The sequence below is a fragment of the Pleurodeles waltl genome, chromosome 1_2 (assembly GCF_031143425.1).
Source record: "Pleurodeles waltl isolate 20211129_DDA chromosome 1_2, aPleWal1.hap1.20221129, whole genome shotgun sequence".
NCBI classification, from domain to species: domain Eukaryota; kingdom Metazoa; phylum Chordata; class Amphibia; order Caudata; family Salamandridae; genus Pleurodeles; species Pleurodeles waltl.
The window spans coordinates 479844928-479872689 of NC_090437.1; the positions used below are offsets into that span (position 1 = coordinate 479844928).

Below are 27762 nucleotides of genomic sequence, written 5' to 3' on the forward strand. Positions count from 1 at the left end.
TGACAGACTCAAAGTATTTTAAGGCTTTTTTAGATGTTTCAGGTTGCTTCTTGTCACAGGTCGTTTCCCTTTTGTGTGACCTTTTGTGAGAGGTCACAGAAGAGTCACTGGCCTCATCCGAACTGACAGTTATTGCAGTTTTAGACTTCTGTAGCCACAGCAGAAGTATACCCTCATGATCTTTCAATTACTTAGATGACAAGGTGCAACAGATTTTACAATCTTTCACCTTATGTAGAAGGTGTAGACAATATATACAATCTTTGTGTGGGTCATCTATATGCAGTCCTCTTTTTCCCCACACAAATTACAGGGTCGAAATAACCCTTTTCTAGGTGTTTTAGCCATATCAGCTATGAAATAAAGGTTACGAGTTGTGATTAACAAAAGTGAGCAGAGCTCAGGGAGACTCCCTTCACACGACACAAGATAGAAAATCTGAGGGAATCAGCCTCTCTTGGGAATGTTAAAGAGGGTGCTGTCACCTGATTGTTATAGGTCAAGCTTAGACCGCTTTTTTAATGAAAGGACATAGATATGTTATTTAAGAGACAGTCCAGTGCCTGTGGTAGTGATATGTACTGCTATATTAGTCTACCATGGGACTCCCACTACGACAATGGGGATTGTTCAAGCATGTGAATCTATGAAAAATCCAATACTGGAGAATTACACTTACAGGTGACTTCTGTTTCTTTAATCTTTTCATTTCTGTACCATGTCCTTGAGAGAATGAACTCCATTCCTAAATTTATAGCATATATATGCCTCCCCCACTCTTTCCATTGGGCTAGAGTAAAAATAAATGGGGTTTTGTCCTGGCCCTTCTCGATTGGGATCCTGAGATTTATGGGGATGTCACTGGCCTTAGGGTCAACTGGCATAAAAATAAACATTGATTCCTCTACGCCTGAAGAATCAAGATCTTCCAGTTTCCCCATCTGAGTCTCTCAGCTCTCCTTTAAATACTTGAACATTCACATATCAATGAACCCAAATGGATACTGGAAGCTGAATATTGACGGTCTCTTTGTTGGGGGAGACAAAGAACCAGTTGATTATGTGCAGTAAACTTCCTTTTTCAATAATGGGCAAAAGGGCACTCACTGAATGAAATGATATCACTGGCACAACTGTTGTACACCTAAAACTACTCAAGCTTTATGACTACTACATTCTTTAAGAGTTTTCAGTCTTAATTTTACACTTATCTTTGAGGGGAGGGCTGTCACGTGTTGCTGTTAATGTGTCCAAACACTGTATAGCGGGGGCTTAGGTATCCCGGATATACAGCTGTACTATTGGGTAGCACAGATGCTCCCTGTGAATGACTGGGAGTTTGGGCATAGAGATGACCTTGCTATTCGACTTCAATTTAGTTGTCTTGAGTATCAGTGAGCACCAGCACATTTGTATGACCACAAGCCCTCCAGACTCTTTACGTCCAGTTTTTGGGTTGCTAGTGATGTGTTGGTACAAGGTTCTGGGGCAGACGGCCTCCGAGAAAAACTGATACTACTGTGGCCCAGTACATGGATCCCCGTCTTATCTAACCTAGGGGGCTTTCCTCTTGACATAAAATTGTTATTTCCACATTGGGGGATACATGGGTGTAGGCTAAATTAAGTCTTATGAAAATTTGAGCTTAGAGTTTGTGAGCATAAGTAGGCCACAAACCACTGTCCCAATTTTAATCCAACAGAGGCCAAACTGATCCTGGAACATATTGAAAAGAAGGGTATTTCAAGTTTATATAGGGTCTTGGTGGTGAACTCCCGGGATCCACTCCAGTCATTAAGAGATAGACTGGGCAGCTGACTTGGGTCAACTGGGTGATGATGACTGGATTCAGGCAATGATGGGTTCCAGGAAACTGGCGATTTTTTAGCAAGATCAGGCTTGATACAAATAAAATATTTTTTTAAGATCTATTACCCCCCCCCCCAACAGGCCATACAAAATGGGTAGATCTCCTACTGCGTTGTGCACTAGGTGCCAAGTGGAGATTGAGGCCTTCGTTTACATCATTTAGACATGTTTTAAAATTCAGGCATATTGGCCACTGGTCCAGTCCTCAATACAGAATGTGATGGACTTCTGTTTGAATCCCAAATGCACTTTGCTGGGTATAACCAATGTCTGGGATAGGTTGGAAGCAGACAAATTGTTATTACATGCTGGTTATTTCCTCGCCAAACGCAATACTGCGAGATACTGGAGGGCCGCCAACGCTACTTTGATAGCCAAATGACTCTGTGGTATAAACTATTGTGCCCTGGCCAAATAGACTAGACATTCAAGCCAAGGATGCTTGGGTATAGGAGAATATGGGACAAATGGATGACTTATTGCCAGGGATTCTTTCCTTTACGAGACATTTGGCACTTCAATGCACTCTAGTTTCTTCTTATCATGTCCAACTTGAAGTTTTTAACACCTTGTGAATTTATGCTATTGTGCCCAGTGTCGTGTTTGGTGTGCATATCGTTTGATTTTCAAAAACAATAAAAAGAAGTTAAAAAATTGACCTTTTATAGATTCCCATACTATGTGAATCGAATAGAAAGTAGAAAATACCTGAGGGACAGGTGAAGACCAATTTTATTTCCAAGACTAGTTTATCCAAACTGCACACCTCACTTACTGTTGACTCCTAGACAGGAGTGCTTGCAGACTCTTCAGGATAGCAAAAGACCTGCCTTGGAAGAACATAGTCAGAAGCAAGTTTGTTAAAAGTGCCAAAGCTCCAATTTTGCCTCTTGCTGAAAGAACTGTAACCTATATTTAGTTTTTCGTTGACTCTTGGTACACATGCTTAATGCAATCTGCCACCCGTCTCACAATATTTTGCTACTGGCTAGCCTCTCCTTGCTGGTAAGTGATCACAAGCATATGGTTAGTCGATAAGAATGCCCAGGCTCTCTAAATGTGCTCGTAAACTGCATTATGAAATCTACAGAACCCTATCAGCTGCATTTGAGGCCTGTTTAAAAGAAACCAGAAGAGGGGCCATCAGGTCAGAGTGAAAATCTAACATAACCTTCAGAGTGAAGTCTAAGTGATTTTCATAAATTTGTATCAAGATGTTTAGGTGATGGTAATACACCCTGAGGAGCATTCTGGCACAGGTAATGGCTACTAAGAAATCTGCCTTACAGATTAAACATTTCCAGTATGCTCAATACACTGGCTCAAAAGAGGAGGCCATCAACCTGGGGTGGGTGTGAGAGAGAGAGAGAGAAAAAAGAGATAGATAGATAGATAGATAGATAGATAGATAGATAGATAGATAGATAGATAGATAGATAGATATAGGTCTGTGCTCCCATAGGAAAAGCATTTTTTGTTTTGCTAAGCACTCTGATGCCGTTTGATGAATCTGCACCAATCCTTACCAAAAAAGTGCTCTTTTTTGCTTAGTTTCTTCAAGGAAAGTTTTAGGGTGATCTGTTAAGTGGAGGGCCGAGAAAAAGGGGGAAAAGGGCCCTAAAATGTAATATCTTCACTATTACAAAAATGTACCTACTGAGAGCTGCAGTTTAATTTCTTAAGATCAGGATTCAAGTTGGGGACAGGAGCTTCAATAGGAGAAATCGGTAGAATGTTCCTCTCTTGAGTAAGGTTGACTGGTCGCAAGCATTCTGGCTGTTGAGAACTTTGAAGACTCAATCCTCCTAGAGATGATGACAACTGGTTAGTTGCAGGATACTGCTGAAAAGCACAAAAAGTACAAAATGTTAGAAAATACAATACATCAATCTTTATTTAACAGCTTCATAAAAACATGTTTTTAGGTCACAGAACAGAACATTCTGGGATGTTTTGCCCAGTAATAAGAGAGGTACAGTAAATCTGTATAACAGGTGTTCCCATTATAATTATCAACATCTAACTGCTTAGATATTCCCGCCAGGTCGACACCATGATGGAACACTTTATAGATTATAATTATAATTAAAAAAATTAATGTGCACAGATGTTGCAAATGGAATTGTGAAATGGACCTTTTTAAAGGTGCCAGTCTTCAAGCAACTACAGTTCTCTAAACTAGATCAAACTTCACAGTTTCATACAGAGCTCTGTAAAAAGGAACCAGACATTTCTCTTGTACAGGGTAAATGGAGTCAGTAAGTAAGTTATATGATATACTACCAAATATTAATAACTACCATTAGCAGCAAGTAATTTATCTCTTTCCTTCATGTCATCTTAACCAATGCCCATTAACTTAAGGTGTAATAGTTAACTCTGAATATACATGCCATAATCTATGCAACCAAAAGAACGAGTTACTTACCTTCGGTAACGACTTTTCTGGTGGATACATTAGCTACCTGTGGATTCCTCACCTCATGAATACTCCCATGGCGCCAGCATTCGACGGAAATCTTCTTACTAGTCTCTGCACGTCGACGAGGACGTCACTGTCTCGCACGCGACGCCGTCTGACGTCATACAGGCAATAAGAGGTCCTCGACGACGTGCGGACGTCAGTACCAATCATTTTTTACGTGCATGAGAACAACCAGGCAATGCAATGAAAGAACAAAGCAACATCCATTATATTGTAAAAATACACCACATTGTATGAATAACTGTAAATCTTTTTTATGTACATATATATATATATATATATATATATAAAACTCTTTCTTTTAAAATATATACACACACCAAGTATATACATAAAGATATATACACATATACCTATATATATATAAATATATTATATATATACATCTATTGCACCCTCAAAGATCAAGAGGAGCGCACTCAAGGATTACTTGGCAAGACCATAAAGGCAACGGGGAGGCGGGTGGGACCGTGAGGAATCCACAGGTAGCTAATGTATCCACCAGAAAAGTCGTTACCGAAGGTAAGTAACTCGTTCTTCTGATGGATACAACTACCTGTGGATTCCTCACCTCATGAATAGAGTCCCAAAGCAGTACCACGCCCGGCGGTGGGTGCCTAAATGGTCAAACCAAGAAATCCTGCAGCACTGACCGTGCAAAATGGCCGTCCCTTCTAACCTCAGAATCTAAACAGTAATGTTTTGCAAAAGTGTGAAGGGACGACCAAGTTGCGGCCTTGCAGATGTCGACCACAGGAACACCTCTGGCTAAGGCCGAAGTGGCCGACTTAGCTCTGGTGGAATGAGCTCTAATGCCCTCAGGAGGATCCTTCTTTGCCAAAGAGTAACATATTTTAATGCAAAGAACAACCCACCTGGATAGTGTTCTCTTGTGGACTGCCTTTCCTCTCCTCTTGCCCACGTATCCAATAAACAGCTGATCCTCCAGCCTGAAATCCTTTGTTCTATCGATAAAGAAGCTCAACGCTCTCTTTGGATCCAGACGGTGCAGTCTTTCTTCCTCTTTGGAAGGATGAGGCGGAGGATAGAACGTGGACAAAGTAATTGCCTGAGCCAAATGGAAGGGTGAAACAACCTTCGGGAGGAAAGCAGCCTTGGTCCTCAACACCACCTTATCCCCATAAAAAGTTGTATAAGGGGGTTTTACTGATAAGGCCTGCAACTCACTCACTCTCCTTGCTGATGTTATAGCTATCAGGAAGACTGTTTTTAAAAACAAATACCTCAAGGGGCAAGAATGCATAGGTTCAAAAGGGGACCCCATAAGGAAAGTCAGGACTAAGGACAAATCCCATTGCGGCATAACGAATGTCTTTGGAGGATATTGATTTAGAAGACCTTTCAAGAATCTGATAACAATAGGGGATTTAAATAAAGATGGTTGGTCTGGAAGACATATGAAGGCTGACAAGGCCGATAAATAACCTTTAATGGTAGCCACTGCACAACCTTTCTGCGCCAGAGATAGAGCAAAAGACAAAACGTCCGATAGATGAGCTTGTAAAGGATCAATCTGCCTCTCTCCACACCACGCAACAAATTTAGACCACCTATTAGCGTAGATAGATTTAGTGGAGTGTCGCCTGGCCGCTAATATAACATCCACTACCTCAGGCGGGAGAGAGAAGGAACTCAGGTTGCCCCGTTCAATCTCCAGGCATGTAGGTGCAGACTCTGGAGGTTGGGGTGTAGAACCTGCCCCTGCGACTGCGAGAGGAGGTCTGCCCTGAAAGGGAGACGGAGCGGCGGGCACGTTGAGAGTTGGAGAAGGTCGGAGTACCACACCCTCCTTGGCCAATCCGGAGCTATTACGATTACTAGAGCCCGGTCTTGGCGAATCTTCCTCAATACTCGAGGAATCAAGGGTATGGGAGGAAACGCGTAAAGCAACTGGCCGCACCAGGTCATTTGAAACGCGTCCCCCAACGCTTCCTGCATCGGATACTGAAGGCTGCAGAACAACGGACAATGCGCGTTCTCTCGAGTGGCGAACAGATCTACCCGAGGAAACCCCCACTTCTGGAAGATTAAACGGACTTGATCTGGATGGAGACGCCACTCGTGGTCTGCCGAGAAGTGGCGACTGAGACTGTCCGCACGCACGTTCAAGACTCCGGCCAGATGGTTTGCTATCAAGCAAATCCGATGGTCCTTTGCCCAGGACCATAGTCGAAGAGCTTCTCTGCAGAGAAGGTACGACCCCACTCCTCCCTGCTTGTTTATGTACCACATCGTGGTAGTATTGTCCGTTAGGACCTGTACCGACTGACCACGAAGGGAAGGGAGGAAGGCCTTGAGAGCCAGACGTACAGCCCGTAACTCTAACAGATTGATGTGAAAAATCTGTTCCTCTGGAGACCAAAGACCTTTGATCTCCAGATCCCCCAGATGAGCTCCCCACCCTAGAGTGGAAGCATCCGTTATGACTGTGGCCACTGGTGGCGACTGCTGGAACGGTTTTCCTTGTGAAAGATTGTTGCTTGCAATCCACCACTTCAAATCCACAGCAGCATCTCTGGAGATCTTGACAGTACCCTCTAGATCCCCTCTGTGTTGAGACCACTGCCTTCGGAGGCACCACTGAAGAGCCCTCATGTGCCAGCGAGCATGCGTGACCAACAGAATGCAGGAGGCAAAAAGACCGAGCAGACGAAGGACCTTGAGGACTGGAACTACCGCTCCATTTCGAAACATTGGAACCAAATCCTGAATATCTTGAATCCGCTGAGGCGGAGGAAAGGCCCGACCCAATGTCGTATCCAGTACTGCCCCTATGAACAGGAGGCGCTGAGAGGGCTCCAGGTGAGATTTGGGCTCGTTCACCGAAAAGCCCAGGTCGAACAACAACTGGGTTGTTGACTGCAGATGACGCAACACAAGCTCCGGGGACTTGGCTTTGATCAACCAATCGTCCAAGTAAGGGAATACTGCTATCCCCTTCCTTCTGAGCTCTGCCGCAACCACCGACATCACCTTCGTGAAGACTCGAGGTGCTGAAGTAAGACCAAACGGAAGGACCGCAAACTGGTAGTGTTGCGATCCCACCACAAACCGGAGATACTTCCTGTGTGACTTGAGTATCGGGATATGAAAGTAAGCATCCTGCAAGTCGACAGACACCATCCAGTCTTCCATGTTCAACGCCAAAAGCACCTGTGCTAGGGTCAGCATCTCGAACTTTTCCTGCTTGAGGAACCAATTCAAGATCCTCAGGTCCAGAATTGGTCTCAAACGACCATCCTTCTTGGGAATCAGGAAATACCTTGAGTAAACTCCTTGACCCCTTTCCTGCTCCGGGACCAACTCCACCGCGCCCTTTAAAAGGAGGACTTCTACCTCCTGTTCTAGCAACAGGAGGTGTTCTTGTGAACAATACGAAGGGCGGGGCGGGATGAGGGGCGGAAACTCCCGAAAGGGAAGGGTGTAGCCTTTTCCCACAACACTGAGAACCCAAGTGTCCGACGTAACAGTCTCCCATTTGGTGAGAAAATGCTGTAATCTTCCCCCTACAGGAGAGGAGTGAGTGGGAAATGGTGGAAGCCTAAGGCTGCTTCCCCTGCTGCACCCCGCCAGAGGATGAGGAAGAGGCAGAGTGCTGCTGAGAGGCTCCCCTGGTGCGGACCCTACCCCTCCCCCTAAAAGATCTATAGGGATGGGAAGAGGCAGGTTGCTGATATCTTCCCCGAAAGGAAGAGGAGGAAGAGCCACGCCCAAATCCACGAAACCTCCTGAAGAATCTGGAAGAGGCCGTGGAAGAAGGAGCTTGGAGTCCCAACGACTTAGCCGTGGCCCTGCTCTCCTTAAAACGTTCCAAGGCCGAATCAGCCTTAGCCCCAAACAGTTTGTCCCCATCAAACGGGAGATCCAACAATGTGGACTGTACATCTGCCGAAAAGCCCGAGTTACGTAGCCAGGCCTGTCTCCTTTCCACCACAGTTGTGCCCATTGCTCTGGCTACCGAGTCGGTGGTATCCAGTCCCGTCTGGATAATTTGGGTCGCAGCAGCCTGGGCATCAGAGACAAGATCCAAAAGACCCTGGGGAAGCTCTGTAAACGAAGAGGAGATGTCATCCATCAGAGCATGAATATACCTCCCCAGGATACAGGTCGCATTAGTGGCTTTTAACGCCAGACTGCAGGACGAAAAAATCTTCTTCGACTGCGCCTCTAGCTTTTTTGAGTCTCTGTCCCCAGGCACCGTCGGGAAAGAACCAGGCGCTGATTTGGACGAACAACCAAGCTCTCCGGCGTAGGGTGCCTAGATAGGAAACCAGGATCAGTTGGAGCCGTCCGATACCTCCTGGCCACGGCTCTGTGAACTGCTGGGGAAGATGCCGGCTTCTTCCACACCTCTAAAACCGGATCCAGCAGAGCGTCATTAAAAGGTAATAGAGGCTCCGCCGCGGCTGAGGCCGGATGCAACACCTCTGTCAAAAGGTTTTGTTTCGCCTCCACCACTGGCAAAGGCAGGTCCAAAAAACTAGCTGCCTTCCGTACCACTGTATGAAAGGAAGCAGCTTCCTCGGTATATTCCCCCGGGGACGAAAGGTCCCACTCAGGGGAAGTGTCCAGCCCACTGGCCGACTCCAGTCCACGCAGCCCATCACCCGAGTCCTCTAGCTCTCCTTCCTCTAGGGCTCGTTGGTACTCCTGCTCCTCTAGTACCCGGAGAGCACGCCTCCTTGAATGCAGTCGTTGCTCAATCCGCGGAGTCGACAACACCTCCGCCGAAGTCGGAGATCGGCGCCGATCTTCCGAAGCCACCGACGCCGCATCCGGCGCCACAGGTAACTTCGGCGCCGACTGAAGAGCAGATGAAACGGATGGACCCACCGGAGTCACAGGCCGAAATCTCGACGTCGACGGGATGGAAATCCCTGGGGCCAATCCCTCCGAAGCCATCGGAGCGGCCACCGGCGCCGACACTGGCGCCGAGCCCACGTTCCCAAACGGGAGAAAGGGCATAAAGGGTGCCGGCCGAAGAGGCGCAGGATCACCCAAAGAAAAGGCCAAAGGCCCAGCCGGAGCACCCCCTGGAGCCATCTGTTGGAAGATGGCATACATCGCATTCAAAAATGCGGAACTATCGGCTCCAGGGGTGGGAAAAGCCGGATACTGGGGTGCCTGACTCGGAGGCGACCCCGACGCCGGCCTCGGCGTCTGCGCCGGAGAAAACACCTGAGGCTCCAATACCTCAATCACCGACGCCTGTCCAGGCGAAGTTGGAGACGTCGGAGAGAGCAACGGCGTCGAAGGATGCGGCGTCACCGTGGGGCTGACCTCCCATGTCCTCCGGCGCCGATCCGGAGACCTGGAACGAGCCTCCCTTGAATGACGCCGAGATTCTCTACGGCGCCGGGAGTCTCGATGACGCCGATGTCTTGGAGAAGACTTTTTCTTGTGATGCTTCTCCTTTGACTTGGCCATAAACAGCTTCGCCTCGCGTTCTTTAATGGCCTTCGGATTCATGTGCTGACACGAATCACAAGTCGAGACGTCGTGGTCGGAGCTCAAACACCAAAGGCAATCGGAATGAGGATCCGTCACCGACATCTTGCCTCCACACTCACGACAAGGCTTAAATCCAGACTTTCTCTGCGACATTATTTCCACAGAGAAAGAGTACGCAGCAAGATATACACTGTAACCGCAAGAGTAACAGTTGCTCCCTCGAAGATAACCGTTTCGAATGCACGGAAAAAAGGGAACTGACGTCCGCACGTCGTCGAGGACCTCTTATTGCCTGTATGACGTCAGACGGCGTCGCGTGCGAGACAGTGACGTCCTCGTCGACGTGCAGAGACTAGTAAGAAGATTTCCGTCGAATGCTGGCACCATGGGAGTATTCATGAGGTGAGGAATCCACAGGTAGTTGTATCCATCAGAATGGTGTCGTTTTCCCAAGCAAGATGATACCACCCCTGGAGACCGAAGGCTAACCTGCATGTGCTAGTTATACGCTGAAAGAAACTGAATCTGCTCCCACTAGGTGAGTTTTCTATAACAAGGCTACATGGGGTTTGTACCATTGCAACAGCCGAGTCACTACTCCTTCCTTGTCCTAAGCAGAACCATGCCACTCATGTGTAAAGCCCTTACTTTAAGAGTATAAGTCCCAACATTGTGAATATTGAGAAAACATACATCCCCAGCTCTACAACTACAAAACATATGACCCTCATCCCATCCTACAAAACTCCAACTCCTCACTTCTCTAACATTATTATAGATACAGGTGTCACATATTAATATTTCTGTCACAGTGAGCCTGAACACCTCTCGGAACACCTCTCTGAATGTGACCTTATTGGCAAAGACTTAAATCTGCTGCATGTGGGCACACTATCATGGTGGTGAGAAGACATCCCTTTGCCTTCACAGGTTCAGCATCAGAGTCCGCCTACAGAGACCACAGTAGGCCACATAAGATCAAACCCCATCTGTTGCTACAAGAAAGAAGATGATCTTTTGTAGTTCCTGAAGGTGGTGTTTATAAAGCATTGACTCTACTGAAAGTGTGTTGACGTCTGCAAAGCCCCCCCTGAGTATGATGTAATTTTTTATGGATGAAAGAGAGAAATGTATCCATGTTAGGTCAACAGGAACTCTTGTGGGGTTGTTGCACGATGTTGTGGTGGATGTATGTGTAGGAATGTATGATACGTAAGAGAATTATGTGAATGTGTGGGGGGGTTTGTGATTATATCAATGCAACTGTGTGTGTATGTATATACATGTAAGTTTAAATTATTGTGACAAATGATAGCTTTTATGTTATTGATGCATTTTGTAAGGCAATGTTCCAACAGGATGATACAAAAATCTCACAAACCAAATCAAGATAATGAAAAAATAAGTGGGGTTAGAAAATCGGCATGATTATTAAGTGGAAAGTAAAGCAAGTTAGCGGGATTTTTTATTGTTTTAGAGAGTTGATAATTTCCCCCCTATCCTGACCCTCAAAATCATTATTGGGGATGTGCTTTGTGCAATTTCATGTAATCCCTCACAGAAAACTCCCAATATTAGTTTCAGGTAAAGTTTCCTACAATGTAGGTCAGTGAGGCTCAGGAAATAGGGCTGAGTTCCTTCGTGCTAGTTCATCAATAGATAATATGATATTCTTTTCTTTATAGATCTGGATCTCTTGTAATAGCCTTTGTAAAGGTAGCTGGGAAAGAGAGAATATAGACTGTCACCGTTTTACTCTGCATGGTCAGTAACCAAAGCTTCTAACCTCAATAAGTTACTTTCTGTAACAGCATTTCCAGTGGATACATAATTTTCCTGTAATTCCTAATTTTAAGAATACTTCTTCCAGGCTTGACATTTGGCTGGAAAACCTTTTCCCTAGTAATGACTCTCTGGCACCGCCAACTGGTTTTACATGGCTTCAACCACGATTACGCCTTTCGGAGGTTACATCTACAGAGTACATGAGACACCAAACAAAACCCCATCGAGGCTTGTGGAGAGGTACAGAGACAGAGATGCGTCAGCAACAAATACAGCACATAACATGTTTGCATACCTGAGGATCGTATTTATTACAACACCAGCTCACTGGTGAGGAGGGAAGGTAACGAGGAATCTGCAGAAATATTATGTATCCAGCAAAAATATTTTTACGAAATATAAGTAAAGTTTTCTTCTGAAGGATACATATTCCTGCAGATTCCTCACCTTGAGTTTCAAAGCACTACCTCCTAAGGTAGTGGGACTGAGTGGTGCTGGTTAACCAAACAAATCATTCAACATAGCTCAAACAAAGTAACTGTCCCAGCGTATCTGAGACTCGAGGCAGTAGTTTTTCGCAAAAGCAAGCGCGCGCAACGGTGTAATTGTCTGGCAGATGTCAGCAAGTGGGAAAACTATGGAAAGAGCAGTGGAATCATCTTTAGTCCCACTGGAATGAGCACAAATGCCATCTGGTGGATCTTTTGGGCCAAGGCATAGCAGATCTTGATACAGGGCATAGTGATCTTGGTACAGAGGATGACCCAATGCGAAATGGTGCAACCACCTTAATCTTTTTAGCACCGACAAAGGCCACAAAGAGGCGATTATCCACTCTGTCCTGTTGGTTGATGTAAAACGCGATTGCACATCTGGGATCCAGTCGATGCAGCTCTTCCTTCTCTTTGGTGGAATAAAAAGAAGGGAAGAAAGATGGAAAGGCAACAGACTAGTCCATCCTAAATACAGATACTACCTTAGGTAGTACTTTTTTTTTGTATTTCGAACAGGAGAGGGATCAGCGGCAATGCGAGCAGGTCTTGAGATCAGTGGCACTTGAAGCCATCAGAGTATGGCACATGACCAAGGGCTCTGGCGAAGATATCCACACATGGAAACCACAATCAAGAGAAGATCACCTCTGTCACTTTGGGGTGTAGCTCCATCATGTGATCCTACACACAGATGTGACTTCACTCTCAAATTAAGAGAGCCTTTGGAAATGGTCATTACTTGCAAGGCTTCCTGTCACTGTGTCCAGGGCCACAAGAGAATCACTTCTCACCAAAGAGTATACAACTTCACACCACCTTGTTTTTTATATAATTGATAGTAGAGGTGTTGTCTCAAAAAAATCTGGATGTTGCCAGCGGGAGATGGAAGGGAGAGGGGCCTTCAGGGCAAGACTAACCATTGGCAGATGAGCAAATTTATAAACAGGTTTCTCTTATGACACAGGCAAAAGCCCTGCACATGTATGTTTCCCAGAGGAGCACCACTTCCTAGCGAGAAGGTATCTGTGACCATGATAGCCTGAGCCTATGAACAACTGTGAGGAAGAGCCTCTTTTTTAAATGGTTATCCCCCTCTTTTATCCTGGTGTTTGATGTAGTCTAGAATTGTAGTGCCCAGGGACCCTGCTAATCAGGTTCCCTGAGCCAGAGTAACAACTGGATACACCTTTAGCTACAATTATATGCCCCTCGTAAAATGTACTTAGGTAACCAGCCTCCTACCACTGCAGGTTGAGTACCCAGGAGTAAACCTACAACACAAACTTGACATTGCAAACTACCCGTGTGCCCTATCCACCATTCACTGCATACACTATGGGTAATACACCCCTCTGGCAGGCCTTCCAGCCCTAAGGCAGGGTGCACAATATTCTATGTAAAGGCATGGCTGCATGAGAAATATGCCCCTCACTGTGTCCTTGCCAAATCTGGGACATAGTGAGTGAACAAAGCAGCCTTTTTAATACATGTGATGGACACTTGTCAATACGAGTTTCCCAGCTACATGATGGCCACTCTAAACCCTGGGTTGTTTGGTATCAAACAACTCAGAATGATAAATCCAAGATGGTACCAGTATTTGATTTATTACTAAATGTATCCAGGGGTCACCTTAGAGGTCCGTCCTGCAAAAGCTAACTACCCTGGCATAGTTGCTGACTGGTCCTATCCAGCCTATCACTGCCAGAAATCCAATCTACAACCTTGGGGTGGGAGAGTCTTCTCCCTGGGTTGCAGAACAAAGCACTTCCTGGGTGGAAGTGCCAACACTCCCTTCCACAGGAATGTGCACTGCCCTGGGGGTGAGCTTCAAAGGGCTTACCGTCTTTGAAACTCAACCCCAGGCCTGCTGCTAGCAGCCGATGACCACTCCTGTTGCAAACCCCCACTTTTGGCAGGAGCAATGGTGGGAAAAACACACAAAGGGTAGGAGGAGTGGCCCCACCTGGCATGCCCCACCTCTAAGGTGGTGCCTGAGAGGTGGACACTCCATTTCACTTTCCTCCATCTTGGATGGGAAAAAATAGCCAACCAGGTATAGAGAAGCGACCCCTCCCCACAAGAAGTACCCTAAGGTGACCCATTGGTCACTACTAGGTTTCCCCTAAAGCGCTCACTAAATACAGTATTTAGTGGGCATTCCTAGAACAGGAATTCAGATTCGACGGACAAAAATGACCAGCACCAAGAAGATCCAAGGCACGAGAACTGTGGACCTGCTGCAACAAAGAAAAGGCGCCAAACCCTGCCTGCTGCACCCAGGACCAGACAATCTGCGCTGAGGAGCTTCTGGACAACTGGAAAAACTCTAACGAACCCCAGAGGACCTCCAGGCTTAAAATATTGCCATAAAACTCCCTCAACAGTGGCGGTACCGCTCCGAAAACAGCAAGAAACCAGCAAGCCAGTGAGGGTCACTTCACTGAACATCCGCTAACTCCCGAACCAGATGCTGCAGCTAGACCAAACTAAACACCGACGACCACGAGGACAAACCCTGCCAGTGTGCCAAGTTTGGTGGCACTGCATCCTCCAGCGGCCAAACCATGCCAATACCCTGGGTCTGGGTTAGTCAATGTCAGACACCAAAAGAACCAGCCCGCCCGGGACTGAAAAAGGAGGAGGAAGTCGCAGTTGATGGGCTTTCAGGAGCACCCTCGACTTCACGCCAGAGTGACCCTGTTGTCCCGCAATTGACCCTTGAACAAACTTACCTCCTGCTCCTAAGGGCATCCATATGCACAGCTTCTGGCTCACAGATTCGCTCTGCACCCGGCCACCCTGTGCCCCGCACCGAAGAACCTACTGTGCCATAAGGGTCCTGCACCCCTTGGAAACTTGACACCCCGAAGGGACCCCAAGGTACCATCATTAAACATTGCTGTGCAGCACTTTTCCAAGTGGTCCCCCGCAGTGGTCCTGCACCAGCTCCAGAGGCTTTTCACCACTGCGCCCGCCAAAACCAGGAGCTGCTCAAACTTCTCCAGCTGGCACAGTGTGACCACCGACGACCTCAAACACCTCCAAAAGAAAAACTTGGTAAACCAACTGAATGATTTTATATGTATTTTAAAGGTGATCTTCCGTTGATTCCTATGGTGCATAATTACACACAAAAATACTTTTTTATTAAAACTTCAAAAATTCATATCTCGAAAAGTACTTAACCAATTTTGATAATCGTGGTCTTACAAATTACATAAAAATCTGAAGTATTTGGAGTTGCAAGATAGATACTGTGAGTACAATAAATACTTTGCACTTCTCCAAGACTGGCATAACTCTTCGACCAAGCTACCATAAAAATCAGACCATTAGGTGATCTAGATTTTACCCCTGTAGACCAACGTGTGGTTGCCTGGACCCCCTGCACAGTGTGCCTAGTTTTGCACACTACAGAGAAGGCCAGCCTCCTACAACAGCTGAATGGGAGACTCCTTGGAAAATTTGGATGAGTCGATCTCCCAGTGCAGATTCTGATGTATCAAATGAACGATCCATACCCAAAACATGAAACTTCTATGGGCTGCAGCTAATGCCCCCTCAGACACAACTTGAGGGCTCTCATTTTCAACCTGGTGTCAAGCACCAACAACAATCATGAGGCCCGTCAGGCATAAGACCTAAAAGACTGGGATCAGAGTTTGAGTAAAAACCAATTGAAATCATTGCTATAATATCTCGGACCATATAAGGCAGAAGAAAGGCCTTCATAAGCAACAGGCCAATAAATGTCAGTTTCTGTGAGGGAGTAAGGTGAGACTGCTGAATGTTAATGGCAAAGTCCAGATCATGAAGAAAAGCCATCACCCACTGGAGATTATTGATGTCAGAGACTTCATCTTCACCAACCAGATGTCCAAATACCTGAATACATGGACTATTGATGTGCACAACAAAGCTTTTATGACCGCTAGCACTTTCATAAAGATGCTTAGGGCTGTTGTCAGTCTGAATGGGAAGACAACAAGCTGAAAGCATTGGGACCCCACTGTGAACATGCAGCAGTGCCTATGGATGGGAAGGATAGGAATGATGAAAGTATGGGTCCTGGAGCTCAATAAATCAATTTCCAGAGTTCAAGGCCAACAACACTTGACTCAGGGAACCTGCAAAATGAACATGTTCAGAAGGCACAGGTTTAGAACAGGCCTCAGCCCCCCTTTCTCCTTGGGGACTAGGAAGTAAAATGATTAAAATCCCAAAACTCTGTCTTCCAGAGGCACTACTTCTATGAACTCTTTGTATAGCAAGGAAAGGACTTCCACCTCCAGGATCGAAACATGAAGTGGCAAGTATACTCTGAAGGAAAGAGAGTGGTCTTGGGGCAGGCAAAGCCTCATGGGGTCTAGGAGTGAGCTGCAGTGAACTCATGCGGCATTTCTCTTAAGATCACCATGCTGCCTTATTTGCTTGTCAGGCCACAACTCCCTAACAAATCTACCTGAAGCTCACATCCACCAAAACAGAATTCCAATTATTTGACAAGAACAACAAGCAACAAATAATACAAACCTGAATCAATAACATGAACCATGGCAACTTTGCACCCCAACTTTCACCAAAGGCCAAGTCACTTGGATTCACCCTGGACACCAATCTCACCCTCAAGGAATGCAAAGGCAAAAACAAACGTGGCTTGGTACCATCTCTGTTTACTAAAGAAAGTGAAAATATTCCACAAACTACGGAACTGTCCTTCATGCCCTAGTGCTCTTGCATCTGGATGGTAACAACATCCAGCTCCATGCACCCCCCACATTTCACACTTAGACATTGTACAACGCACCACTTCCTTTTGGCTAGGCTGGCACTATACAAATTCAACAGACATACATTAAATATATAAATACATGCAGGCAGCCAACTTAGGATTTGGCATGATCTTGAAATGGTTTTAAAACCATTCAAAAAATATCTGCTATCAGCAAGATGTGGTGGCCAGGTAAAGTAGGGCAAAAGGGAACTGGGCAGGGGTAATTTTAGACAGAGAGACGGGCAGGAAGGGGGAACATGCAGGGAGAGGGAAGAGCGTGAAATAATGCATTGTAATGCAGAGTCCTGCAGTCACTGAGGAAGGATACAACTCAATTAAAAAAATAGAGTCTGAAGTGCTGCTTGGGAGGACAAATACAAGAATTAAGAGAAAGAACATACAATCGGGACATGAGCTAGACAAGAAAGCCACCAAATCATGCCTTACTGCAAACACAAAGCACTCTCAATATCCACATTGAACTCAACAAATCGTTAAAGCAGTTTGTAGGTGAGATCTAAAAAGTAATGGATGCAAATGTGTCAAGCTAGCGAATCTTCTAAGTATTGTAGCACTCCATGCTATTATTTGGAGCTAGTGTGTACCATCACAAAAAGGACCAGCCATATGCAAATTTGTATGAGTCTCATTCAAAAATGCGCAATCCAGTCCAAACCTCTAGGCCATGTCCACTCTAAATAGGAACCTTAACAGCTTCAGAAATAGAGCTTCAGGCCCAATGACACAGCTAGTGGGGGCATCCCAGTCATGGCATGTAACTTTCACTGAGAGAAACAAATTTTGTGGGTAAACAAGTGAATGACTTGCTTGAATTATAAGTAGGATTTGGCTTGTGATACGTATGCTCTACCTGTGATATTTGCACTGACAGCAATACATTGAGAATTATCATCCTTTCATTAGAGATCGATTCCAACAAAGTGGAGCTGCAGTGGAAACAGTAGTCCGCAAATGTAATAAACCTGTTTATTGTATGTGAGCTCGTTTTACTGCAAAGAATGAAACTTTGTATTTTATTCAAATGGAGCCCTACTCTTAATGAGAAACAGGTTGAGCCTGAAAATGCATTTCACACATAAAAACACTCATATGGCTAACAAATAAAACAATGTACAATATTACAGTCTTTAACAATACCCTTCTCTGAAGGTCTGCAAATAACAGTTTCTAAACTAAATGTCCCACCTGTGCATAGGGCTGAAACTCGGACCGATAGGGTGCCATACTGGAAGGCGCAGAGGAGGTAGGAGGCACTGAATTACGATATCCAGGTTGAAGAGATGGGTAACCATAACCAAAAGGCTTAGCTGGTTTTGACGTTTGAGAAACTGAATGAGACGGTGAATCACCACTTACAAATGAAGAATTAAACTCTAGGGATCAAAACAGGCATTGAGAAAAATAAATTACTCTAGATGAATTACACAATAGCACAAAAAGTAAATCAATGTTCTGGTCATTTGGTTAATTAAAGTACAGTTTTTCAGTCTAAGTTTAGCCACAAATTTAATAAACAGAGAAAAGATTAAAGGTTTATTTTTTATATTAATATGGGTATTTCAGGGATTACACTAAAGGTTAGGAATTATGGTGAAAGAGTCCATTATGGTGAATATTGTACTTGCAAGCAAACTGTGACCTTATCATGTAAACAGGAAATATGGTAGGCCAAAAGAGTGCTGGAAGTAAAATGCGTTTTGACTACTAGATACACATATAAATTGCTTGGGCAGTACATTAAATCAGTGTTCATATTGATTATATTTTACATATCTATTTGGCATTAGACTTTCCATATCGATTTTACAATGCAGATACACCTTATAGTTTGTGTCCTACTTAATGAAACTGTTCTAAGTACTCATAGTACAGGAAAATGTGATTTAACTTTCTAAGCGAATGAACTTTAAAACAGGAAGCTATTACTTTTTCTCATCCTCAAAACAGTAGCTTCTCCTGTCCACAGCTATCAAACAGGGGATCTACTATATGCAAGCAAATTTAATCCTACTGTGGGGGCGTGGCTTGGCCGTCCTGCAAGATGGCTCCCACCTTGTGAGGCTCTGCAAGGTGGGAGCATTAATCTGTATGAGTCGGACTCCTGAGGTGCCTCATTTGCTGGCAATCAAGCGTCTGACGTCTGCGGAGAGGCGGGTCTGCTTGGTGGCAGAGGATGGATGCAAGGCAAATCGCGCGGCTGCTGGTGGGGCCTTGCGGCCTGCTGAGGCCATAGGACGTGGAGCGTGGCCCAGCGCGGGCCGGTGGCGTCGCAGAGTGGTGCCGGAGCTGTAGCCTGCCCCATCCCCCCCCTCTGGACTTTGGCAGGGGCAGCAGACTCCAGTAGAAAGAACCTAGGGCCCCCCAGAGCAGCTGCTAGCAGAGGGAGTGGATCGAACTGGCAGCCCCAGCTGGTGGTGGTGCGGAGGCTGAAGAGTCTGATGATTGCCGGTGAGTGGAACGGCAGCTCCTGCGGCTTGACCTTGGCGCCTGCCGGCTGTGGCTGGGCCTGCTGGTCGAGTGCAGTGGAGTGCTGTGTATCGGGCTGTGGGGTGCGGACCTTTCAATGACTTTGCCCTGGGTGGAGGAGAGAAGACGCTGATGGACAGAGGTCGCAGCTACCCACTGAGTGGGGCGAAGGCGAGCGAGTGTGGCGCTGAGGATCTGGCGCCCTGGAGAGTGACTTGGCGGCGGACAGACATCTAGGGGCGTGGTCTGCCAGGCTTGCTGCTGGTGGCCCTCAGGCCGGGCGGCTGGTTTCCGGCTGAGGGGGGAGGTGGCCGAACTGTATTTCGGTGCCCTGCGTCTGCTCGGCGGGGCACCCCCATGGGGGGCTACGCCCGGTTGCAATGGGGAAGTCAGACCCAAAACAGGTCAGGCGGGATGAACAGTGGAGGAGCCGCCTCAGGAAGATGATCCGGAGCTGCCCTCTGTCAAGGCCATGTTTATGTACTTAAAGAACAGCCTGGTGGCTATAGATACCAAGCTGGACCATTTAACTGACTGCATGGATCATATGAAAGACAGGGTGGACGACCATGATACCCGCCTGGAACAGGTAGAAGCTAGAGTTTCAGATCTGAAAGACGGCTGAAGCCGGGAGAGCGAACGACTGCTTCAAATAGAAAAGGTGCTGGAACTCAGCCAGAACAAAAACGAGGACCTTGAAGCCAGATCCAGGCGGAATAACATCCACATCTTAGGCCTTCAAGAATCGAGAGCAATGAGGCATATGGAGGACTAGATAGAGGCGATGCTTACGTCGCTCTTCCCTTGTGAGCTCTCCCCAGTGAGCACATAGGTCGCTGGGCCCGAGGCCGCCACCTGGGGCCCATTATTGCAGCCTGCTCAATTAGAGAGATAGAGATAGAGATAGAGATGCGGTTCTGCGCCTGGCTCGCGACTGCCGCCCCATCATGTAGAACAATAACGAACTTAGCCTTTTCCCAGACTACACCCTCAGGAGGCACGCAGCTCGCCGGGCGTTCCTCTCGATCAAGCATACCTTGAGCCACACAGAGGATACATGTTCCCTCATCTACCCGGCTAAGCTGCGTATACAGCACAAAGGTAAATAAAAAAAAAATCTTGGATCCGAAACTTGCTGCAAAATTCGCCAAAAGTATTCCTAAAAAGACCGCCCCTGCGTCTATGCCGGCACAGGAAGAGGAAGGGAGTCACTTAAGTGACAATGACTGAAATTAGACCTACATGGGGGGCGGCTATGTGCTCGGATGGCACCCCAAGATCTCATGGGTCTCTAAGTGAAAGGCACCCCGGTGATGACTGACCCACTGTGTATAGGACTTCTTGGCGGCTCCTGCCCACCTACCCACATTGGGTGGAAAGACTGTCGGCCATGACAGCGCCCTGTTGGATGAGTCCTAAAAATGTAACTGGGGCTTTGAGATGGATATGTTTATGGGTGGGGTAGGGTGGGGTCACCGGGCCCAACTGAGGAGCCTGAGTGGGTGGGGGGTGGTAAAAGTACTGTTAGTCATTCGGTTTGGTGATTCTGCCCTGTTTTCTTCTCCCCTACATCATCCCTTTTCCCGCAGCTGATAAGTGTGGTGGGAGGGGGAGCGTAGCGATTTTGTAGATCAATGTGATGGCTCATAGAAATGCAACTCCTGTGTGGTGCCTGACATGGAATGTTGGGGGGTTGAATGATGGGCGCAAGATGAAACTGCTGTCAGCTTATATGCGTCGCCATGCAATTGATGTCTGTATGCTTCAGGAAACTCATTTGACTGAGGCCACAAGGTCTACGGTGAGGGCTGGCTGAATCGCAGAGTGTCATGTAGCGGTGTACTCGAGCTACGCTCAGGGGAGTGGCTATCCTGCTCAGAAAAGGATTGCAATGGTGCACCAAAAAAGTGCACAGGGACCCTCATGGTCGTTATGTTATGATGCAGGGTACATTACAGGATAGGCCGTTTCGTCCAGTATCGGTCTATGGCCCCAATGCCGACGACCCCGAGTTCTTTGGAGAAGTATGGCAACTGATTAACTCCTTTTGCTCCGGGTCTCTGTTATGGGGAGGAGACTTCAATGTGGTATTGGGCTTTGAGGCAGATCGAGAAAGCTGGGCCAGGCCGCAACATGTGGCGGCTGCGAAGACCTTGTCTCTTATTATGGCTGAGGGCGCCCTGGTGGACCTGTGGAGGACAAAGCATGGTGCAGAGAGGGAGGGTACACGCATTAACTATGTACATAATAGCTGGTCCTGTATCGATAGATGACTCGGAAACAGAGATGTAGAGCTCTGGACGGAGTCAAATGAACATATGCCTCGCACTCTGTCGGACCATCACCGGTCATGCTGGAACTGCTGATCCCTGGGGGCCCTCACCATGAATGGAGCGTTAACAGATCAGGCCTTCAGGGAGGGGATACATGCTGCTATAGTGGAATATTTTACTGTCAACCAGGGATTGGTATCCGCAGTGGGCACTCTGTGTGAGGCCTTCAAGGTAGTGATTCGCGGGATCTGTCTCGCCAAGCAACATGGTGTGCTGAAAGTGTTAAGATGCGACTTGGTGAACCTAGAGGCACAGCTTGCTGGCCTGTAGAAACAACTGGTTATGGATGGGTCCTGCGGCCTCCTGGCCGAAATAAGAGAAAAGCTGTCTGTAGGAAGTTGGCTCTGTATATACTATCTCAAAGTGAGAGATAGTGTGCACAGAGTCCAAGGGTTCCCCTTAGAGGTAAGATTAGATAATTCTGATGCTCTATTTTGTGGTAGTGTGGTCGAGCAGTAGGCTTATCAGAGGGTAGTGTTAAGCATTTGTTGTACACACACAGGCAATAAATGAGGAACACACACTCAGACTTAACTCCAGGCCAATAGTTTTTATATAGAAATATATATTTCCTTAATTTATTTTAGAACCACAAGATTCAAGCTTTGAAGTAAATACATAGAATGCCAGGTACTCCACACAGGTAAGTAAGGAACTTTGAATTAAAGCAGTAACATACACAATTTTAGTTAAAATGGCAATAAGCTATTTTAAAAGTGGACACAGTGCAAAAATCAACAGTTCCGGGGGGAGGTAAGTATTGGTTAGTTTTCCAGGTAAGTAAGGCACTTACAAGTTCCTGGGCATAGGCAGCCCACCGTTGGGGGTTCAAGGCAACCCCAAAGTCACCACTCCAGCAACACAGGGCCGGTCAGGTGCAGAGGTCAAAGGAGGGCCCAAAACACATAGGCACCTATGAACAGGGGTGCTCCGGTTCCAGTCTGCCAACAGGTAAGTACCTGCGTCTTCGGAGGGCAGACCAGGGGGGTTTTGTGGAGCACTTGGGGGGGGGGGGGATGGGAAGAGTAGGCACACAAAACACACCCTCAGTGACACAGGGGCGGCCGGGTGCAGTGTGCTTAGCAGGCATTGGGTTTTCAATGGGAATCAATGGATGGACCCGGGGGTCCCTCTAGCTGTACAGACAGGGCACAGGGGGGCTTCTCGGGCCAGCCACTGACTGGGCTAGGCAGAGGGTCGCCTGATGGTCACTCCTGCACTGGAGTTCGGTTCCTTCTGGTCCTGAGGGCTGCAGGTGAAGTGCTTGGTCCAGGCGGTGGGTTCTTTGTTCCAGGCAGTCGCAGTCAGGGGGAGCCTCTGGATCCTCTCTGCATGCGTCACTGTGGTGTCCAGGGGGGCGCCTCAGGTAAATCACGAGGTCGCAGTCGCCTGGGAGTCCTCCCTGTAGTGTTGGTTCTCTGGAGCTCGAGCCGGGGGCATCGGGTGCAGAGTGTGAAGTCTCATGCTTCCGGCGGCAAGAGTGAAGTCTTTGACAGTTGCAAGAAAGTTGCAAAGTTCTTGCTGTTTTTGAACAGTGCCACTGTTCACGGGAGTTTCTTGGTCCTTCGGGTTCAGGGCTGTCCTCGGAGGCTTCAGAGGTCGCTGGTCCCTGTCGGATGCGTCGCTGTGTAGGTTCTTTGAGTCTGGAGACAGGCCGGTAGGGCTGGGGCCAAGTCAGTTGTGGTTGTCATCTGTGCAGGGCTTTCAGGTCAGCAGTTCTTCTTGTTGTAGGTTGCAGGAATCTGATTTCCTGGGGTGCCCCTAAATACTAGATTTAGGGGTGTGTTTAGGTCTGGGAGGGCAGTAGCCAATGGCTACTGTCCTAGAGGGTGGCTACACCCTCTTTGTGCCTCCTCCCTGAGGGGGAGGGGGCTCATCCCTAATTCTATTTGGGGAATCCTCCAAACTCAAGATGGAGGATTTCTAAAGGCAAGGGTCACCTCAGCTCAGGACACCTTAGGAGCTGTCCTGACTGGTGAGTGACTCCTCCTTATTTTTCTAATTATCTTTTCCAGCCTTGCCACCAAAAGTGGGGGCAGTGGCCGGAGGGGCGGGCATCTCCACTAGCTGGGATGCCCTGGGGTGCTGTAACAAAAGGCATGAGCCTTTGAGGCTCACACTGCCAGGTGTTACAGTTCCTGCAGGGGGAGGTGAGAAGCACCTCCACTCAGTACAGGCTTTGTTCCTGGCCACAGAGTGACAAAGGCATTCTCCCCATGCGGCCAGAAACTCGTCTGGTTGTGGCAGGCTGGCAGAAACTGGTCAGCCTAGCACTAGGCATCAGACTGGTGTTCAGGGGGCATCTCTAAGATGCCCTCTGGGTGTATGTTACAATAAATTCCACACTGGCATCAGTGTGCATTTATTGTGCTGAGACGTTTGATACCAAACTTCCCAGACCATATACTCTTTATGGCTAAACTGCACTTACAATGTCTAAGGTTTTGCTTAGACACTGTAGGGGCATAGTGCTCATGCACATACGGCCTCACCTGTGGTATAGTGCACCCTGCCTTAGGGCTGTAAGGCCTGCTAGAGGGGTGACTTACCTATGTCACAGGCAATGTGTGATGGGCCTGGCACTCTGAGGGGAGTACCATGTTCGACTTAGTCATTTTATCCCCACCAGCACACACAAGCTGTGAGGCAGTGTGCATGTGCTGAGTGAGGGGTCCCCAGGGTGGCATAAGACGTGCTGCAGCCCTTAGAGACCTTCCCTCAGGGGCCTTGGTACCAGGGGTACCGCTTACAAGGGACTTATCTGGGTGCCAGGGCTGTGCCAATTGTGGGAACAAAGGTACAGTTTAGGAAAAGAACACTGGTGCTGGGGCCTGGTTAGCAGGGTCCCAGCACACTTTCAATCATAACTGGCATCAATAAAAGGCAAAGGTCAGGGGGTAACTGTAAGGAAATGGCTCCCTGTTGCAGTTACCCCCCACTTTTTGCCTGATACTGATGCTGACTTGACTGAGAAGTGTGCTGGGACCCTGCTAACTAGGCCCCAGCACCAGTGTTCTTTCACCTAAAATGTACCATTGTCTCCACAATTGGCACAACCCTGGCACCCAGGTAAGTCCCTTGTAACTGGTACCCCTGGTACCAAGGGCCCTGATGCCAGGGGAAGGTCTCTAAGGGATGCAGCACGTCTTATGCCACCCTAGGGACCCCTCACTCAGCACAGACACACTGCTAGCCAGCTTGTGTGTGCTGGTGGGGATAAAATGAATAAGTCGACATGGCACTCCCCTCAGGGTGCCATGTCAACCTCACACTGCCTGTGGCATAGGTAAGTCACCCCTCTAGCAGGCCTTACAGCCCTAAGGCAGGGTGCAATATACCACAGGTGAGGGCATAGGTGCATGAGCATTATGCCCCTACAGTGTCTAAGCAAAACCTTAGACATTGTAAGTGCAGGGTAGCCATAAGAGTATATGGTCTGGGAGTCTGTCAAAAACGAACTCCACAGCTCCATAATGGCTACACTGAATATTGGGAAGTTTGGTATCAAACTTCTCAGAATAATAAACCCACACTGATGCCAGTGTTGGATTTATTAAAAAATGCACATAGAGGGCGTCTTAGAGATGCCCCCTGTATTTTACCCAATTGTTCAGTGCAGGACTGACTGGTCTGTGCCAGCCTGCTGTTGAGAGACGAGTTTCTGACCCCATGTGGGGAGGGCCTTTGTGCTCTCGGAGGACAGAAACAAAAGCCTGCTCTGGGTGGAGGTGCTTCATACCTCCCCCTTGCAGGAACTGTAACACCTAGCAGAGAGCCTCAAAGGCTCAGGCTTCGTGTTACAATGCCCCAGGGCACTCCAGCTTTTGGCGGCAAGTCCAGGAGAGATAATGAGAAAAACAAGGAGGAGTCACCCACCAGTCAGGACAGCCCCTAAGGTGTCCTGAGCTGAGGTGACCCCTGCCTTTAGAAATCCTCCGTCTTGATTTTGGAGCATTCCCCCAATAGGAATAGGGATGTGCCCCCCTCCTCTCAGGTCTTGACTGACTTCTATTCTGACTTGTACGCCGAGGAGTTGGGGTTGCGCTCTGAAGCATATACAGATTACTTTGAGGCTATCAGCCTACTCTGGTTTGAGAACTCGCACAGGCAGTACCTAGATGTTCTTTTTTCAGTGGAAGATGTAATTCAGGCTATACAAGGCTTGCCAGGAGATAGGGCCCTGGGGCTGGACGGTCTGACGCTGGCTTTCTATAAGGAAGATGCAGGTATATTAGCGCCGCACCTCCTTGAGGTGTATGCAGAGGCACCTGAAAGCAGAACTCTCCCTGCCTCATTGAAGGAGGGCCTCATCGTGACAGTCTTGAAGCCGGGGAAGGACCCGTGCAGCTGCGATTCATATAGGTCATTATCGTTAATAAATATAGACGACAAGATCCTGGCGAAACTCATTACGGCCCGTTTGCAGCCCTTACTCCCTTCTTTGGCACTACCGGACCAGTCTGGCTTTGTGCCTGAACGTACAACTTTGTATAATCTTCGCAACTTCTTTGCGGTATCTCGTGTGGTCGGACCTGAGGAACACGCAGCTGCGGTGTTCCTGGATGCCTCTAAGGCATTTGACTCCCTTGCATGGTCATACATGTTTGATTTGTTGGCTAGGGCGGCTCTGAGTCCTGGGTTCATCCAATCGGTTCGCCTGCTGTACTCAGTGCCAACTGTAAGATTGAAAATCAATGGGATGATGTTGGATCCCTTTCCGATAGCAAGAGGTACTTGACAAGGGTGCCCCCTCTTGCTGCTGTTATTTGCAGTGGAGTCGCTTGCGGCGCGCTTGAGACAACAACATAATCATAGGGGACTGGGGTTCAGACAGCGTCCAATACTGGTTTCTATGTATGCGGAAGATGTTGTACTGTATGTTCGCGACCCGCAGTTACACCTTGATACGCTGATAGATGAGATAGTTCGGTTTGGCCGGATTTCTGGGATTACAATTAATTGGTCGAAGTCGATAGTGTTACCCCTGTCGGCTGCAATGACGCAGTGCCATTCCAGATATCCCCTCAGTTGGGCAGATTGGCCGGTGCAGTATTTGGGAATTTGGCTAAGCAGGGAGGTGGGCGAGTTGTGGTCGGCCAATTATGGCAAGGCCATTATGTGGCTGGAAAACAAGGTGGCAATTTGGCGCTCGCTGCCGCTTTTGTTGACTGGACGCAAAGCAATAGCGGAGATGGTGATTCTGCCCAAATTCCTATATCTCTTCATTAACATACCTCTTGTCCTCACAGCTAACTTCTTGAAGAGACTCAGATCTATACTCGTGGCTCTTGCCTGGGCAGGTAGGCAGCCCAGAATTTCATGGGAAAGTCTGACACTACTGTTTGAACAGGGTGGTCTGGCAGCCCCGGATCTGGAACTTTACTATAATTGTGCACAGGTTCATTTCACACATTTCTGGTTATACCCTATACAATACTTACCACACCTGGCTTCTGAATATGATTCAGTCTGGCCCGATAGGCTGTCTGGGGTGATTGGTAGACCGCCCAGACCTAGGCCGCAAGGGGTAGATAAAGTCTTCTGCACAGCGCGGGCTTCGACGATGCTGCTGAGGCATGCCGATGTGAGGGAGCCCTTTGCACCTTCGATGCCGGTGCGGGATATCGCAGACCATGCAAAACTAGAAAAATGTATTTCTGTTTCACTGGGCTTCATCACTGAAGTGAGGTCAAAGCCATTAGAAAAACAAACATTCGACTGAGAACAAAAAATTTACTGAAATTAAAAATTTAAAATAAAAACTTTTTTGTCTATTATTTTAAAGTTCACCTGTGCACCTACCCAAGAAGGTCAGCCGAAAACAACTCAGACTGATGTAGCACAATAATGCAGATATGCATCTGAGGTTACATATTATATCTGCATTGAGGATGTGGACTAGCTGTCTTTGCGAAGGCTACGCCTTCCCACAGCAGGATAAGAATAATTTTTCAATTCATGACGGCAAGTGCAAGCAACAACATTATGGAATGCTGTTCTATTGCCATTACTGGTGTTGGTTCAGTATCTTAATACCAGCTTAGTGATGCATGTGGTAAA

At 47.4% G+C, this 27762-nt stretch overlaps 1 protein-coding gene across 4 annotated transcripts in view; it reads right to left on the reverse strand.

The window, feature by feature from the left end:
- Positions 1 to 27762, reverse strand: part of SEC24B (SEC24 homolog B, COPII coat complex component) — a 667989-nt gene that overhangs the window by 548698 nt on the left and 91529 nt on the right. For 2 of the 4 annotated variants that reach the window (XM_069241169.1, XM_069241150.1), the window contains exons 6-7: positions 18089 to 18276; positions 3527 to 3711 (exon numbers count right to left, since the gene is read on the reverse strand). In XM_069241169.1, the coding sequence (XP_069097270.1) occupies positions 3527 to 3711; positions 18089 to 18276 (373 nt within the window). The remainder of the gene's footprint in view (positions 1 to 3526; positions 3712 to 18088; positions 18277 to 27762) is intronic. The other 2 variants (XM_069241160.1, XM_069241139.1) reach the window with 1 other exon arrangement.